The 15346-nt window shown below is 41.8% G+C and overlaps 1 protein-coding gene across 1 annotated transcript in view; it reads right to left on the bottom strand.

Annotated features, from left to right (window-relative positions):
* Window positions 1-5099: 5099 nt before the first annotated feature.
* ajap1 (adherens junctions associated protein 1) overlaps window positions 5100-15346 on the bottom strand; it is a 165622-nt gene continuing 155375 nt past the window's right edge. Inside the window, exon 6 of the mRNA XM_068017003.1 lies at window positions 5100-5172. Within this exon, the coding sequence (XP_067873104.1) occupies window positions 5100-5172 (73 nt within the window). The remainder of the gene's footprint in view (window positions 5173-15346) is intronic.

The raw sequence follows: 15346 nt of genomic DNA, 5'->3' as shown, positions 1-15346 counted from the left end.
AGATGAAAGGTCAAGGGCATAATGCAAGACACCGTTAAGACTGAGAAGAGTAAGAAAGATGAGATAAGCCTGGAAGTGCTGATTAGGCAATACCAAATGAATAAGATTGTAGGGAAAAGGGTAGACTGAGAGAAATGAGATGATTCTGAAGCCTTGGGAAAAAATGAGTTAGAGAGGTATAAAGTGCAAGGAATCTTAATTTCAAAAGAGTGAGAATAGTTACTTTTTTACAGAATTAGCATTCTTGACTATGAAGCCTTAGTTCGAATCTCAGTGCCAATCGATATTTGCATCCTGCCCTTCCACTAATGCTTTGTTCTTGGACAAGTGTTGCAGGTTTTGGTTGCATTATTTGTGGAAAAGAAGGAAAACTATCTGCATTGGTGGGCAGGGTCTCCTCATGTTCAAACATGTCTCCAAATGTGTCAAAAAAGGAACATCATGGGTCAGAGCAGCCCACAATTCCATGAAGGAAAAAAACTAAAGGAGGGAAAGGTGTGGAGGGAGTCAGAGGGAATGAGAAAAATGCTGTAAGACCACAATGAAACAACCTTATCTCAGCTATGTTGTTAGGAATTAATTATTCATTCCCTTAAAGTTAAAGGCCTCCTCTCCTATTCTGGCCCAGCTGCTGCTGAAATCCTCTGTCACCTCCAGTGCTCTTCTGGATGGCCTACCATTCTCCAACATCCAGAAATTTTAGCTCTTCCAGAACTCCACTGCCCAAATCCTATCCCATATCAAGCCTTACCATCCTATCATCTCACCCTCACTGGTTTACATTGACTTCAAGTTTTCCAAAGCCTCAAGTTAAAATTAACATCCTTATGGTTATATTCCTCAAGTCCTCACCCTCCCTTATCTGTAATGTCCTCCAGCCTTGCAAACCTTCCCACTCCTCTGACTTTGGTCTCTTGTGCGCACCCTTACCTTTTCACCCTATTATTACCAAATGTCTAGGCCCTACACTTATGTATTAACTCCCTAAACTCCTTCAACTCTCTTGCTCTCTTTTCTCCTTTAAGATCCTCTTTAAAACCCACCGCTTTGGCCACGTTTTTTGTCATCTCTCCTTATCTTTTCTTCTCTGGCTTGATGTCAATTTTTTCCTTAAGCTCCTAGACAAGTTTTTTTTACATTAATGGTGCTATATAAATGTAAGTTGCCAGGTTAGAAAGTAAATTCTAGTCAGGGGTAGTATGAAATTGTAAAACTGAACAAGTCTATCATTGTAAGCTTAATACAAGTAATAATTTTGAAATGTACTGAATTTCTACTGTAAATCAATGTTGGATCAATGGAATAGCTTTTATCAAAAGACCATGGTAGTTTTGAGAATTTTAGTCCATTTCCAGCCTTACAGAAATGGCCTTACAGCATTTAAACTTAAACCACAAAAGATTTAATAGAATTGATCTATACAAAGTCACAACTATAAGTTAAACCATGGGCAAATTCCTAATATAAAAGAATAATTGTGACGTCTTTCCAATTTCTCATTGACCTGTGCCAAGATCTTCTGAACTATGATTAGGTATTTACTTCCTGCAATTTCTTTTTAACCCACAGAATTTTTCTACAAATTTCAAAAACAAAGGCAAACAAAGTATAAATACATTTAGATCAACAAACTTGACTTTTATCATTAAAGTGTTCAGTCACATGTAGCACCCATTGTGGACAGTGCTAGGCTGCTCTCTTTATTAAACCTTCCGAAATTCTACCAGACTTTGGAAATATGTCAAGGAATTTTGAGATGCTTTAGGTCATGAATGCTTTAAAGATAGTAAACACACTTTGGGTAAGCTAATAAAAATGAGGGCCCTCTCTTTTGATGGAAGTTGGACTGGGTCCACTTCACTTCATTTCCTCTAAGTGTGGCTAGTATTCTAGTAAATTGATCAATCTGATGGAAAGCTGAAAAGGTTCAGTATTAATTGTCATGGTCCTGTAGTTTTTGTTTCCAGGAATATGCAGTTTGCCTTTAAGGCTTGCAAGGGATCAGTATTGCTTTAAGAACCAGCAAGCCTCAGGAGTTATAGGAAGGTGCATTTCCGTTGCCTTAGAAACAGCCACTTGTAAACTGCAATTCAAAGGGTGTATTCTCGATACCATGGAAACAACCACTGGGAGTGAGTCTCATGCAATACATTTGTTATAATTCAGTTTTGAACTGGCTTTTTAGTTGAAGACAGTTTGTTCTAACAGAACACAGACACAGGACACAGCTATGATGACAGCACCTGAAAAAAGAGCTCTCAACCATTTAAATTGAAGGAAGAAGATTTGAGTCTGTTTAATTATTATCTCTCAAAATTCTAAAACATCAAGCCAAAACAGAGATCCCTGGTAATTTAAACTGAGACAATCTTTCAACCCTCAAAATCTCCTAAATCAGATTGATTCTATTGAAAGTGTTTGCACGTCGTTAATTGTTGAAATGTGCTGGAGAAGAAAAGCATCACCGACTGCTGAAGTTAGACTATGGACTGTTCTACTGTGGAAGAACCGTTTTTTTTTCACATCGGATGGCTGTGAGGACTTCAAGCAACTTTTGACTGTAAATTTGCAAGGACTCTAATTTTTTTCTATTTTAAATGTTGTTTATATCTTCATAGTTTTTAAGAATTTACTTCTTCTAATTAAAGAGTTAATTTGTTGATTTAAAGACACCTGGTTTGGTTAGCCTCATTCGGGGGTTAATAGATGGTACAATTTGGCTGGGTCTTTCTTTAATTTGGAAAGTTTTAAATGATACATTAGCCAATCTGTGGAGCGACAGGATTGAATTAACAGTGCATTGGTCCCACCACAATCAGAATCATATATTTTGATTGGGGGCATTGACAGGAGTGGTCGGTCGTAACATAATAAAGCTTCACAAATATTAATTGCAGATACAAACAAGGTCAGCTTTCCTGAGACCACTTTTTCATGATATTTAGTACCAAGTTGAATGGTCACTGTACAATCAATATTCAAATGTTTTTCCCTGTCACCCATCATTTTCATTCCCTGATTCAGATGTACATCATAACATCACTGAGAAAGATTTCTAAAGGACAGGTTTTTATGAATGGAAAGCAGTTTTCAGTGGCGTTCCACAGGGCTCAGTGTTGGGTCCCTTGCTGTTTGTGGGAGATATTAATGACTGGGAGTTAAACGTGGGAGGCATGATTGAGAAATTTGCTGATGACACAAAAATTGGCCAGTAGTTGATAGTGAAGAGGATAGCTGTAGACTCCAGAATGATATCAATAGCTTGGTTGAGTGGGCGGAAAAGTGGCAAATGGAATTCAATCCAGAGAATTGTGAGGTAATGCATTTGGGGAGGGCAAACAAAGCGATGGACTATACAATAAATGGGACAATATTGAGAGGGGTAGAAGAAGTGAGAGGCCTTGGAGTACATGTCCCAGTTTCCTGAAGGTGGCAGGACAGGTAGATAGAGTGGAGAAGAAGGCATATGGAATGCTTCCCTTTATTGGCCAAGGTATAAAATACAAAAGCAGAGATGAAATGCTGGAACTGTATAAAACGCTGGTTCGGCCACAGCTGGAGTATTGTGTACAGTTCTGGTCACCACATTACAGGAAGGACATAATTGCTCTGGAGAGAGTACAGAGGAGATTTACAAGAATGTTGCCAGGGCTGGAAAGTTGCAGCTATGAGCAAAGATTGGATATGCTAGGGTTGTTTACCTTAGAACAGAGGAGGCTGAGGGGTTACTTATTTGAGGTGTACAAAATTATGAGGGGCCTTGATAGAGTAGACAGGAAGGACCTGTTTCCCTTAGCGGAGAGGTCAATTACCAGGGGGCACAGATTTAAGGTGAATGGTAGAAGGATTAGAGGGGACATGAGGAAAACCTTTTTCACCCAGAGGGTGGTGGGTGTCTGGAATTCACTGCCACAATTGGTGGTGGAGGCAGAAACCCTCAACTCAGGTACCTGGACATGCACCTGAAATTCTGTAACCTGCAAGGCTATGGACCAGGTGCTGGAAGATGGGATTAGATTGGGCAGCTAGTTTTTTCATCCAGCACAGACACAATGGGCTAAAAGGCCTCTTCTGTGCTGTAATTTTTCGATGGTTCAATGGACAGGATGGGAAGGAGAAAAAAGGACACTAAATGAAGACGTGATTTTTCCAATGACAATGTGCATGTTGTTCTACTGAACCACGATTTTCTCCTTAAAAAGTATGAATAGTCAGTGGGTGACCATTTGAACATTGCATGACTTTAATCTGGCTTTCCATAAGATTATGTCAATCTTCAAAACACCACTTTACATATCAAAGTCTTATATTTAAAGCAGATTTTACCCAATAATGTACCCTACCTTTTAAATTGTATAAGATATCACACCAGTGGCCATTCAGACCCATTGTTTCTTCATGAGTGTGAAGGACCTACAACTCACAAACGTTTTTGATGTAAGTGTGTTTGGAAGGTCTTTCTCATGAGTGTAAAAAAATAGCCTGCACTACCAGGCGGTGCAATGTTCCATTGTCTCCACAAGCATTGTTGGGTAGGGCTTGATGTTCCCAGTGGGCTTTGATTCTGGGCCACACACTTGGATTCAACATTTTATCATTTTTTGTGGGATCTCTAAATTAACTGGGATTTAAATTTGTTGGACTATCAGATAAACCCTGAAGTAAACAAGGCAACTGGAACTATGCTAGCCATGAAATGTGTTAACTGAACATCAAATAATTTAACATCATGAATTTGGAAATGTCTAAAATAGATCCCAATTGATATAATTGGGATGATAGCACATTCACAAAATGGCTTTGTTGCCCATTCTGGAATAAAGTTGATGCTGGACACAGCATAGACCACTTCCTTGCACATTGATTGGTGTGCAATGTCACCGTGGAAATGCCAACAATGCCATTAGGATGCACTGAATGGAATTGATCCCAGCAAAGGTTACATTGGACTTATTTTTCCTCAATATCTGGCCTTGCCTCCTTGGACAATATCAACAATCAACTGTGAAAGGAGCAGACGGTCTAAACTGGAGAGTCATACTTACCAAGAATTAGAAAGGTGATCTCTGCCCTCCCCAGGAGTAAGAGCCTTCGGCCAGTCAGCAGGAGATTTCAAACCATTTCTCCGATACGAAGGGCACTGGGATTAGCTGCCGCTCAGATGGGGGTGTTCTGCAGTGAGCAGAGAAATGGGCTTGCACGTGCTGGCACGTAATACACATCAAGCAAGCCTAGTTAGGCCTGCTACAAGCTAAGCTTGAAGATAAAAGTCTGTGTAAAGTGGCACTTTTGTCAAGTTATTAGAGCATCGACCTCTAACCTTTAATGAAAAAGACTCTTCAGATATGTTAAGCGAAGTGCTGCTTTGATCAAGGTCCCCAAAACTGGGCACATTAACAACTTCAGTTTTGTTGAAAATTTAATTAAAACATTTTAATTCCTTTTTTATGTAATCAAAGTTAATGGAATTTATTAAAAATTAGCAGGCAGACACCCTTAATAACAACATATATAAAACATCAATTATTCAACTAAACTGGGCCCATTTTTCCTTAAAATGTTGAGTCACACACAAGTAAGAATAGATTAAACTTCCACCTTAGCACAATTTTTGAAAGTTTGTGGATTGAGGGTAAAACTCCTACAAGTGATTGTTACATTATTCTGAAGTTATTTAGATACATATATTCCATCTTTCCCATTCAAATTGTTCTTAAGGTTCATCCCAGACAAATGCACTATTCCCCACCCATGAGGCTGGGCCTTTTCTTTGGCTCTCTTGAGTTGGCTGCACGGTAGTGGCTTGACTTCCCTCCACCACCGCCTGCAACACTAGCCACTCCCTAACTGAGAGGCCAGGCAGACAGGCCTGTCCTGCAGCCTCTACTGCCACTCTGTAATATACAGCACTGTACGTCAGCGTGCCCTCTAGTCTTCACCCTCTCACCTTACGAAAAGGAAATACCTCCCTAAACAAGTTGTGTAAAATTATAAATTACCCACAAGTGTTTTAACCGTAAACAATACAATCCTCATTAAGTGCAGGTTTGATACCATTCCTAATTATAATAATCATAAATGGACCACAAGAGGAAATTAATATTCAGAATAGGTTTTGAAGTGGGATGCTAATATCAGCAATTGTCACCAAATGACTAAAATTCTGAATTATGATCTGAAAGGATTGTCAAAGGTCACTCCTCAAACACTCAGTGTTTCTAGGAAAAGACCCAGGAGCACATCTGTTATTGTTGCTTTATCTTAATTACTTACATGGGCCACTAATTACATTTGTTTGGTTCCAAACTGTTTCTGTTACCAGTTTTCAAACCTTCACTTTCCTCTCCTGAAGGCATTGTCTCCAGTTCCTTGGCCCAAGTGACCTTTATTCATCTGTTAGCCACGACAGTGACAGTCAGTAGACTATATCACAACTGATCTCAATTCTGTCCAAACAGCTACAGTATCGATTAAGGATCTTATCCATTAACTATCTCATAAGAACTGCTGAATAATGAATGGGAGAGAGAACACAGACCAATGTTTCCCTCCCTAACCCAGGGATGTCAGGCCACCTATAGTATCTGAACAGCCTTCCTGGTTGAGAAAATCTAATCAGTACTAAATGAGTTTGGGAGCCTTCTGGTCTGTATGGCTCAAACAAACTCTGGGAAGCCTGGAAAGGGATTTCTTAAACTATTTTGGTCGATAATTTCTTCTTGCACTAAAACATGATTAACAATGAATGAAACAGCTCAAAAAATAAATCCGAGTTTAGTAAATTGGAAAATGTAACATGTTGTCAGATTTTTAAAAACTATGGATGGGTTATTTTCCTTTTCTCAGGTAAGTTGTTTTATATTTTCAACCTTATCCTGAGGCTGTCTGTGGAATGCTGGTTGTATTTGACAATGTTTGGCAAGTGTGGCATTCTCTGGGGTAAATTGCCTAATCCTATTGGGTAGTCGTGAGAACGATGTAGAATATAAATGGAAAGTTTTTAAAAACATGATAAAAAATGTGCAAGACAAATATGACCCAAAGTCAAAATAAGGGAGTGTGATAAGAAAAAGCTCAAGTCATGTACAAAGACAAATAAGATGTAAACAGAAAGGTTTCTATATATTAAATGCAGCTAATACTCAGCTAAACAGAATTGAGTATAAGGAACAGCTGAAGAAACCAAAGGCTGCTATTCCATCAGCTCAGAGGCTAATGGAAAAGAGGATTGTAGACAATTGTGGAAGTAATGGGAACAGCTTTGTTGGTTATGTGAAGGGTCAGAGAACTCTCAAAGATTGGATTGGACCATTAAAGAATGTTAAAGGACAGGTTACAAAATGAATATGAAGAAAACATTAAATGAATACTTTGTATCAGTCTTCACTCTTGAAGAAGATGTTCAATTATTAGAATTGATCAATTTTAGTAATAAAACTAGAACTATTAAAATAGATGAACATATTATTTTAGATATAATTAAGAACTTGAAAATAGATAGAGCAGCTGTCCTGGATGATATCCACCCAAGGGTCCTCAGGAAGATAGGACACACGCTGTGAAAGCCTCTAGCCCGTATTTTTAATAGCACACTGTACACTGGAATGGTTCCCATAGACTGGAAGGAAGCTTATGTAGTCTCCACTATTAGAAAAAAGCAACAAGATGGATCTGGGTAAGTATATGTCCATTAATTTGATATCAGTAATAGGAAAGATGTTTGAGGGAATCATTAGGAATGTGATTTATAATTGGCTGGATAGAGAGGGATATATTAGGAACAGCCAACACGGATTCATAGAAAGGATGTTAGGTTTTCAAAATCTAATTGCATTTTTTGAAGAAGTTACGAAGATGGTAGATGAGGGAAGCCAAATAGACATTGTCTACCTATCTCCCAAAAAGCTTTAGATAGGGTATGGCACAAAAGGATTCTCTACAAGATTAAAGCCTTGTATATTCATGATAGTATGTTGAGTTGAATTGAGAATTGGCTGGTAAGATATAGGCAAAAAGTAATTATAGATGGTTTAAGATCTATTTGGTCTGTGAAGAGCAAAGGCTTACCTACAGGAGTCATGTTGATGTCAAACCTATGGTATTTTCTAGATGATAAGCTAAGATAAATACTGATTTTCTCAGCCATGCTTACTTTGTGCCATTCTAAACTATCCTGAATCAATAATGAGAGTACAGTATTCTAAGGTATAACTGAAAAGTCTATTGTGTTCTGATAGTCTCAACTTAGTTCAATGTATTTCATTTTCACACTCCCTGTTGCTTGGGGTAACCAGGCAATGTACTAATCTTGGCAAAAATGGAATATGAGTGGATTACGGCCAGGCCTCTGTCAATGTAACTTTAAACTGGCTGCTTGAGAGTGCATTATGTGTTTAATATCCAACTGTTAATCAACATGCCCTACGCACCCAGTGATAAACAGCATGCAAAGGGAACATGGGCCAGAAATATTTGTAGATCTGTCCCATGCTTGCTTTGATGGGATCCTCAATAGGACTAAGAGGTCATTAAACTTAAAGTAAAGAGAAATGAACTTGTTATTTGTATTGCACAATTCGTGACCTCAGGACTTCCCTAAGCACTTTACAGTCAATTAAGTGTTAAGTTGTAATGTAGGGAAATGCAGCAGCCCATTTGTGCACAAACAGCAAAGGGATGATGACCAGATAATCTGTTTTTAGTGATGTTGGTTGAGGGAATAATATTAGCTGCAGGACATCGAGGAGAATTCCTCTGAGAGGGCAGATGGGGCGTCGATTTAATGTCTCAGCCAACAAACTAGCATCCAGCAAAAGGTTTAAGGTAATTTTATGTGGAATCGATGCATTATGATAAGGACCATCGCTAGATTTCGAGGAGTTCTGGAATCGCTCAGTGTTCCGTTTAAAATAAGACTACCGACTCTGCAAAAAATGCCACAGTTAAATGTGACTGATGGTTCAGCAATTTGTTTTGTGACTTGTCACCCCCAAGTAAATGCAAGCAATTCATTTCTGGAGAAAAAAAAAATCAATCAACTAATATATCTTTTGATTTTAAAAACAAATGTGAGCACTGAATAGGGAAAAAGCAAAGTTTATCACCAAATACATAAAGCATCTACTTCATTGTTAAAGTCAAAGGGAAGGCTGGGGTGAGTATTTATTCCTTCCTCTCACTTTTTTTTAAATATGATATATATGTGTATATATATTATATATATATATATACACACACACACACACACACACACATAGGGCTGAAATTTATTCTCCCGTCAGTGGTGGGCCGCAGGTCACGGAGCCACCACAATCCTAAACGCGGCGGCTCATTTAAATAGCCGGGGTGGACTGCACCACCCCCCCTCACCCCGATCACATGGAGGGGGTGGGTTGTCTCTCACTGGCAATGGCATCAGTTGCCTGTGCGCAGGCACTGACGCCATTTTTAAAGGGCTTCGAGTCCTACTGTTCAAATTAAATATTTCAAGAAATCCATAATAAAAAAAATCAAATACATTAATTTTGCCCCTCTCCCACGCCCTCAATAACCATAAATTAATTACTTGCCCCCCCAAACACATACCTTGACCACCTGACCTACTCCACCCCGCAAAGTGTATAAACTTTAACCGAAAATCCTTCCTATCATCCCCTACACCAATGATATTTCTTTGACCCCGCTTGCCGCTCGCCCCCACCACACTGAGAAACTTACCTCCTCCCCCCCTCCCAACCAGCGTTCCGCCTCATTTCCCTGGATGGGGATCCGAAGGCATGGGAGTGCTGGCCAGTGGCATGAAATTCGCACCAGGACAGACGGCGGGAGCGTAGGTGTAATTAATTCATTGCCTACCGCCATTGGCAATATCAGGCCAGGCCCTCCCGCATCGGGGTGCGTGGTGGCCCTCTCCTGGAGGCATTTTCCCACCTCCTTCCCCCCCACCACAACCCCGTTATCGGGGGTTCTGTAAAATTCAGCCCTAGATATTCTGGAAATGCATGTACCAGCAATCATGACACTTAGTCCGGGATCATAAGTGTGGGTAAATGCATTATAAATCACAGTCAAATGTTCAATACATAGACTGTGCTCGTTAGCTGATCTTATCAGGGTGCTACTATTGACTTCTGTGCTCCTGGGATTGGGTAGAGGAAAATCATAAAGATTTTATGTTCCTATCAGAGACTCCTGCTACAAAGTATGGGCATGGTGGCTAAAGATAAGATTGGGTCAACCATTAGCCCTGCCACAATAGAACTGCCTGCTAAAATTTGTGTCAATGAAGAATTATTACCTGATGGAAGTACCAGAGGTATGCTGGTGCTTGTAGAACTGTACTCCTGTGACAGTTAGCACCTTTGAGAGAAGAAAGGGTGGAAAAAAAACTATCACTGGAGTAGCTTCAATGGGATCTAGCACTTTAGACTGGCCTGGGAGGTGGTCCAGAGCTGCTTAACTCTGCAAATCTCTCAAGCAGGTTAAATATACACAAGTATTTAGCCAGTAGTGACTATTTTTTCCTGCTTGGAGATGTAAGGTTCCAGGTAAGCCCCGATTCTGGTCTAAAGCGGTTGCTACAATTAAAGTAAACAGAGCCACTCTGTGACACGTGTAGGCCTGATTATATATATCACTGAAGCAGGCTAATAATGGAAACAGAATTGGCCTGAATTTTACTAGCGAGACGCAAATCATGGCGACGCGTTTTGATCGCGGCGTCCGCCTGCGCCTAACGGCTGTTGCTGAGCCCGTGATATTTTGGGCTCATTTAAATGGAGAGGGCGGAGCGTTCGCGGCCAATGACGTAGAGCGGGTGGCCGATCCGTCACCGGCAATAGTGTCCGGCACCACCGAGCAGGCACTGGCGCCATTTTTAAAGGGCTTCAAGCTCTTAGAAGAAATTTGAATTTTTAAAGGCACAGTGTTTAACATTGCCATTAAAATATTAAATAAAAGCTGGAGGCCCTTTCCCACAACCCCCCACCCCCACCCCTCAATGTTTGTTTTTGGGCCTATCGCTCCGAAATCAACTTTATTCCCAACCCGCATGCCCTTCAACCTCTTCCCACCATCCCCACAGCCAACACAAAGTGTTTTCCCTGTTTCCCCCCCACCCCCCACCCCACTTCCCCACCGCCCTGATAATTTCACTCCTTTCCCCTCCCCACCAGTCTCACGCCTCGGAACTCCGAATGCAGTTCCGAAGACACGGGAGTTCCTGCCAGCGGACAGAATATTAGAGTGGGACGGCCGCAGGGACATAGTAAGTTGATTTGCATCTTTTTAACTTAATTTTAATATTAAAATGAGGGCCCCACTGCCAAGTGGTGATGCTCAAGATGCTCCAGCGGAGCACAAATATCTTGAAGGTTTGTAGGGCGGAAGGAGATTACAGAGATACGGAGGGGTAAGGCCAGTGAAGGATTTGAAAACAAGGATGAGAATTTTAAAATCAAGGCATTGCTTAACTGGGAGCTAATATAGGTCAGTGAGCACAGGAGTGATGGGTGAACAGGACTTGGTGTGAGTTAGGCCATGGGCAGCAGAGTTTTGGATGGCCTCAAGTTTATGGAGGGTAGAATGTGGGAGGTCAGCCAACAGTGCATTGGAACAGTCAAGTCCAGAAGTAACAAAGACATGGACGAGAGTTTCAGCAGCAGATTAACTGAGGCAGGGGCAGAGTTGGAAGATATTATGGAGATGGAAATAAGGCATCTTAGTGATGGTATGGGTATGTGTTCAGAAGCTCATCTTGGGATCAAAGATGACATCAAGGTTGTGAACAGAACCAGGAACACTGTAACAAATGTGCCCCACATCTGAAGTGTAATCCAATAGAGCAGTAGTTCTCAACCATTCCATAACATAAATATTCCATGGACCCCCTATAACACGACACAAGTATTTTCTGTATAAAAATGAGTTGTACAATTAAACATATATGTTTATTAATTTTGTCATAAATTAATGTGCAACTAAATGAGCCCAACACATTCAGTGCTTGAAAATACTGCGTCATCATCTACAACCTGCCCAAAATAAAGCTGCTGGATCAGAGTGTGCTGGAAAATGGGCTTCCTTGTATACACAACGGAGTGCAAAACCTTGGTGATAGCTTTTGTCCTTCATCCTAGCTTCTCAAATTTAAGTAACAGCGGCCAATTTTCATTTCGTCTATACAGCAGAAGTGGAGTGGTAGGGGGCTTAAAATAGCTGCACTGCCCCCACCACCTTTTTCTCGCTTGTCACTATATTTCCTGTGGTCTTTTGCTGGGTGGGCCCAGAGTCCACCTGAGTTAGGTGGCAGCCTCATTACGGCATGCAAATGGAGTTTCTGTGATACAAGTATGACCTGGATACTGTTTAGGGGGACAAGTTGTGAACTTCATCGTTGGAGAAAAATAAAATTTGAAAAGTTACAACCTAATACTATGCTGTTCTCCACATCAATTCCGAGGACAAAATTCAGAACCTATCCTTTCTTCATATGGTTTCAGTTCTTAAGGTCACCAGCTCACCATCACCAGCCACAACATGAGGAACGCTGTTGGTGGTGGTTAGTTACGTCTTGTGGTGCTACTTCCCCTCCCAACACCTGACACAACAGCTGGGCAGGGAGTGGGTAGCCAACAGTGAGTGGGTGGGGAGGGAGGTGCAGAGCAGGCCCTCCCTCACCATGTAGTTCAGCTCCAGAGGTGCATTGCGGATTGAAGCCAAGGCTAAAGCGGTGTCACTGTTGCAGGGCTAGAAGCAAATGGCATGGGGAAGGTGATGGCTCTTTCTCTCCCTCCTCCACCACCTCCCCCACCCCACCCTAGTATGAACTGCTTGAATCCTTCTCATGGTCCCCAAGGGTGGGTGAATCCCTGGTAGAGCAAATGGTGAAGATTGAGAGTGAAGACTGGCGATGTCTAATTCAATGAGAGGAGGGGTTGATAGTCTAGTTTGGCTGTTACAGTGCGCTGGGTCAGGGCAGAATCTTTTCCACTTTATAAAAAATTTCATGTGTCAGGACCATTTCTGGGTCCCGACCCCACATGGGTCAGAGGTGTGCTGAAATGGAGAATCTTCCAGCAGACTGCCAATTAAGAGGCCAACTCTGTGTTTGGTGTCAAATTGAGGATGGCGGATAGATTCCAGAGGTGGGAACAGAAGACATTGAAGCCCACTCCAATGGACACCACAGCCTCCATTGAGAGACCTGTGGGAGCGCTGCTGAGGTCCGGACTGATGGAGTGGCAGGGAGGCACTACAGTTGCCATTAGCGTCTATGGAGCAGATGCAAGGCTCATTGCATGTGGCCATCAGAGGCATCCATTTCCACAATTTCTTCACTCAATGGCAAGGCTGTGATAGGGGCACAGAGCAGCCTTGCCATTTGTTGCCGGTGAGCTCTTCACCAGCCTCAAAGGTAACGAGGCTCTAACCTCCCACTGCGAAGCCACCTCCTCTTACCTGCTGGGGAGTCAACACAGCAGGGGGCCCATGCACTGCTTGCAAACTTCCAGCTGTGTCCATAAATAGGGACGTATTGCTCTCTTATGTGTCGCACAGAGCCAGCCACCAGGAAGATCTCCTGGAGGCGGGAACACATCAAGAAGCCAACAGAATGGCAGCGTCCAAATTTCCATGACACCCCCCTCAGCCTCCAAAGTTGCCTCCGTGGGGCTGGTAAGCTTCCACCTTCAATGTCATTCCTGATGTCCCTGTATAGTCAGCAAATGAAAAATGTAATTTTTTTCTGATGTTTTAAAAATTCATTTCATGGGATGTGGGCATCGCTGGCCAGGCCAGCATATATTGCCCATCCCTAATTGCCCCTGAGAAGGTGGTGGTGAGCTTCCTTCTTGAACCACTGCAGTCCTTGTTGGGTCGGTACACCCACAGTGCTGTTAAGAAGGGAGTTCCAGGATTGTGACCCAGTGACAGAGAAGGAACGGCGATATAGTTCCAGGATTTAGATCCAGCGCTCTCGTCATCCTGTTAAGCCAGCAATTCCTCAACAAAAAGATGTTTTTGGATTATTTTGATATCTCACCTTGGCTTTAATTGAAACATATCATATATGTTAATTTGCCTGTTTTATCATGCCTTGGGCAAAACAACATTTCAATTCAGCATCAATGAAAACACTGAATGTTTTCAAGGTATTTTTGTTGTCTAATTTATATAGTCATGCTGTTATCTTCTGTCTACAAAGTGATGAGAAACTCGTTGAAATATAGTAAGACTCAGGCTTGGAGATGGATGGTGTGATGTTGGTGTGATTTTTCAAAACTTCTCAATCAGCCAGCAAAAAGACAATCTTTGCTTAAATTTTCGAGTCAACAGATGACTCACATGGATGGCAAACACTGTCATTTTGTACCTACAGTCCTGTCAAACTCGCCTTACCAACTGTGCTAAAAACTGATGAGTCTGATATTATGGCTTCACCGAAATAGATGAAAAAATAAACTCTTTCATCTTCTGGGGATGTTCTCTGATGATTGCACAGTGTTCAGTATCATTCATAGCTCCTCAGATACTGAAGCAGTCTGTGCCTGCATGCAGAAAGATCTGGACAACATTCAGGCTTGGGCTGATGTGGCAAGTAACATTTGCACCCACAAGTGCAAGGCAATGACCATCTCCAACAAGAGAGAATCTAAACATCTCCCTTTGTTGTTCAATGGCATTGCCATTGCTGAATTCCCCACCATCAACATCCTGAGGGTTACCATTGACCAGAAACTTAATTGGATCAGCCATATAAAGGCTGTGGCTCCCATAGTTGGTCACAGGCTGGAAATTCTGTGAGTAATTCACCTCCTGACTCCCTAAAGCCTGTCCACCATCTACAAGGCACAAGTCAAGAGTGTGATGGAATACTTGCCTAGATGGGCACAGCTCCAACAACACTCAAGCAGCTTGAAACCATCCAGGACAAAGCAGCCCACTTGATCGGCACCCTATCCACCACTTTCAACATTCACTCCCTCAACCATTGCTGCACAGTGGTAGTAGTGCACTGCAGCAACTCACCAAGGCTTCCTCAACAGCTCCTTCCAAATTGCTCGACCTCTCCCACCTACAAGGACACCTAGCAGATGCATGAGAACACCAGCACTTGAAAGTTCCCCTCCAAGTCACTCACCATCCTGACTTGGAACTATATCATCAACCCTTCACTGTTGTTGGGTCAAAATCCTGGAACTCCTTCCCTAATAGCACTTTGGGTGCACCTATACCAAATGGATGGCAGCACTTCAAGAAGCCAGCTCACTTTAACCTTCTCAAGGGCAATGAGAGATGGGCAATAAATACCGGCCTTGCCAGTGATGCTGACATCCCAGGAACAAAT

This window comes from Heterodontus francisci, chromosome 37 (assembly GCF_036365525.1).
Source record: "Heterodontus francisci isolate sHetFra1 chromosome 37, sHetFra1.hap1, whole genome shotgun sequence".
In the NCBI taxonomy this organism is placed as follows: Eukaryota; Metazoa; Chordata; class Chondrichthyes; order Heterodontiformes; family Heterodontidae; genus Heterodontus; species Heterodontus francisci.
Note: the sequence above shows the minus strand (reverse complement) of the source record. Positions and strands in the feature narration are given on the sequence as shown.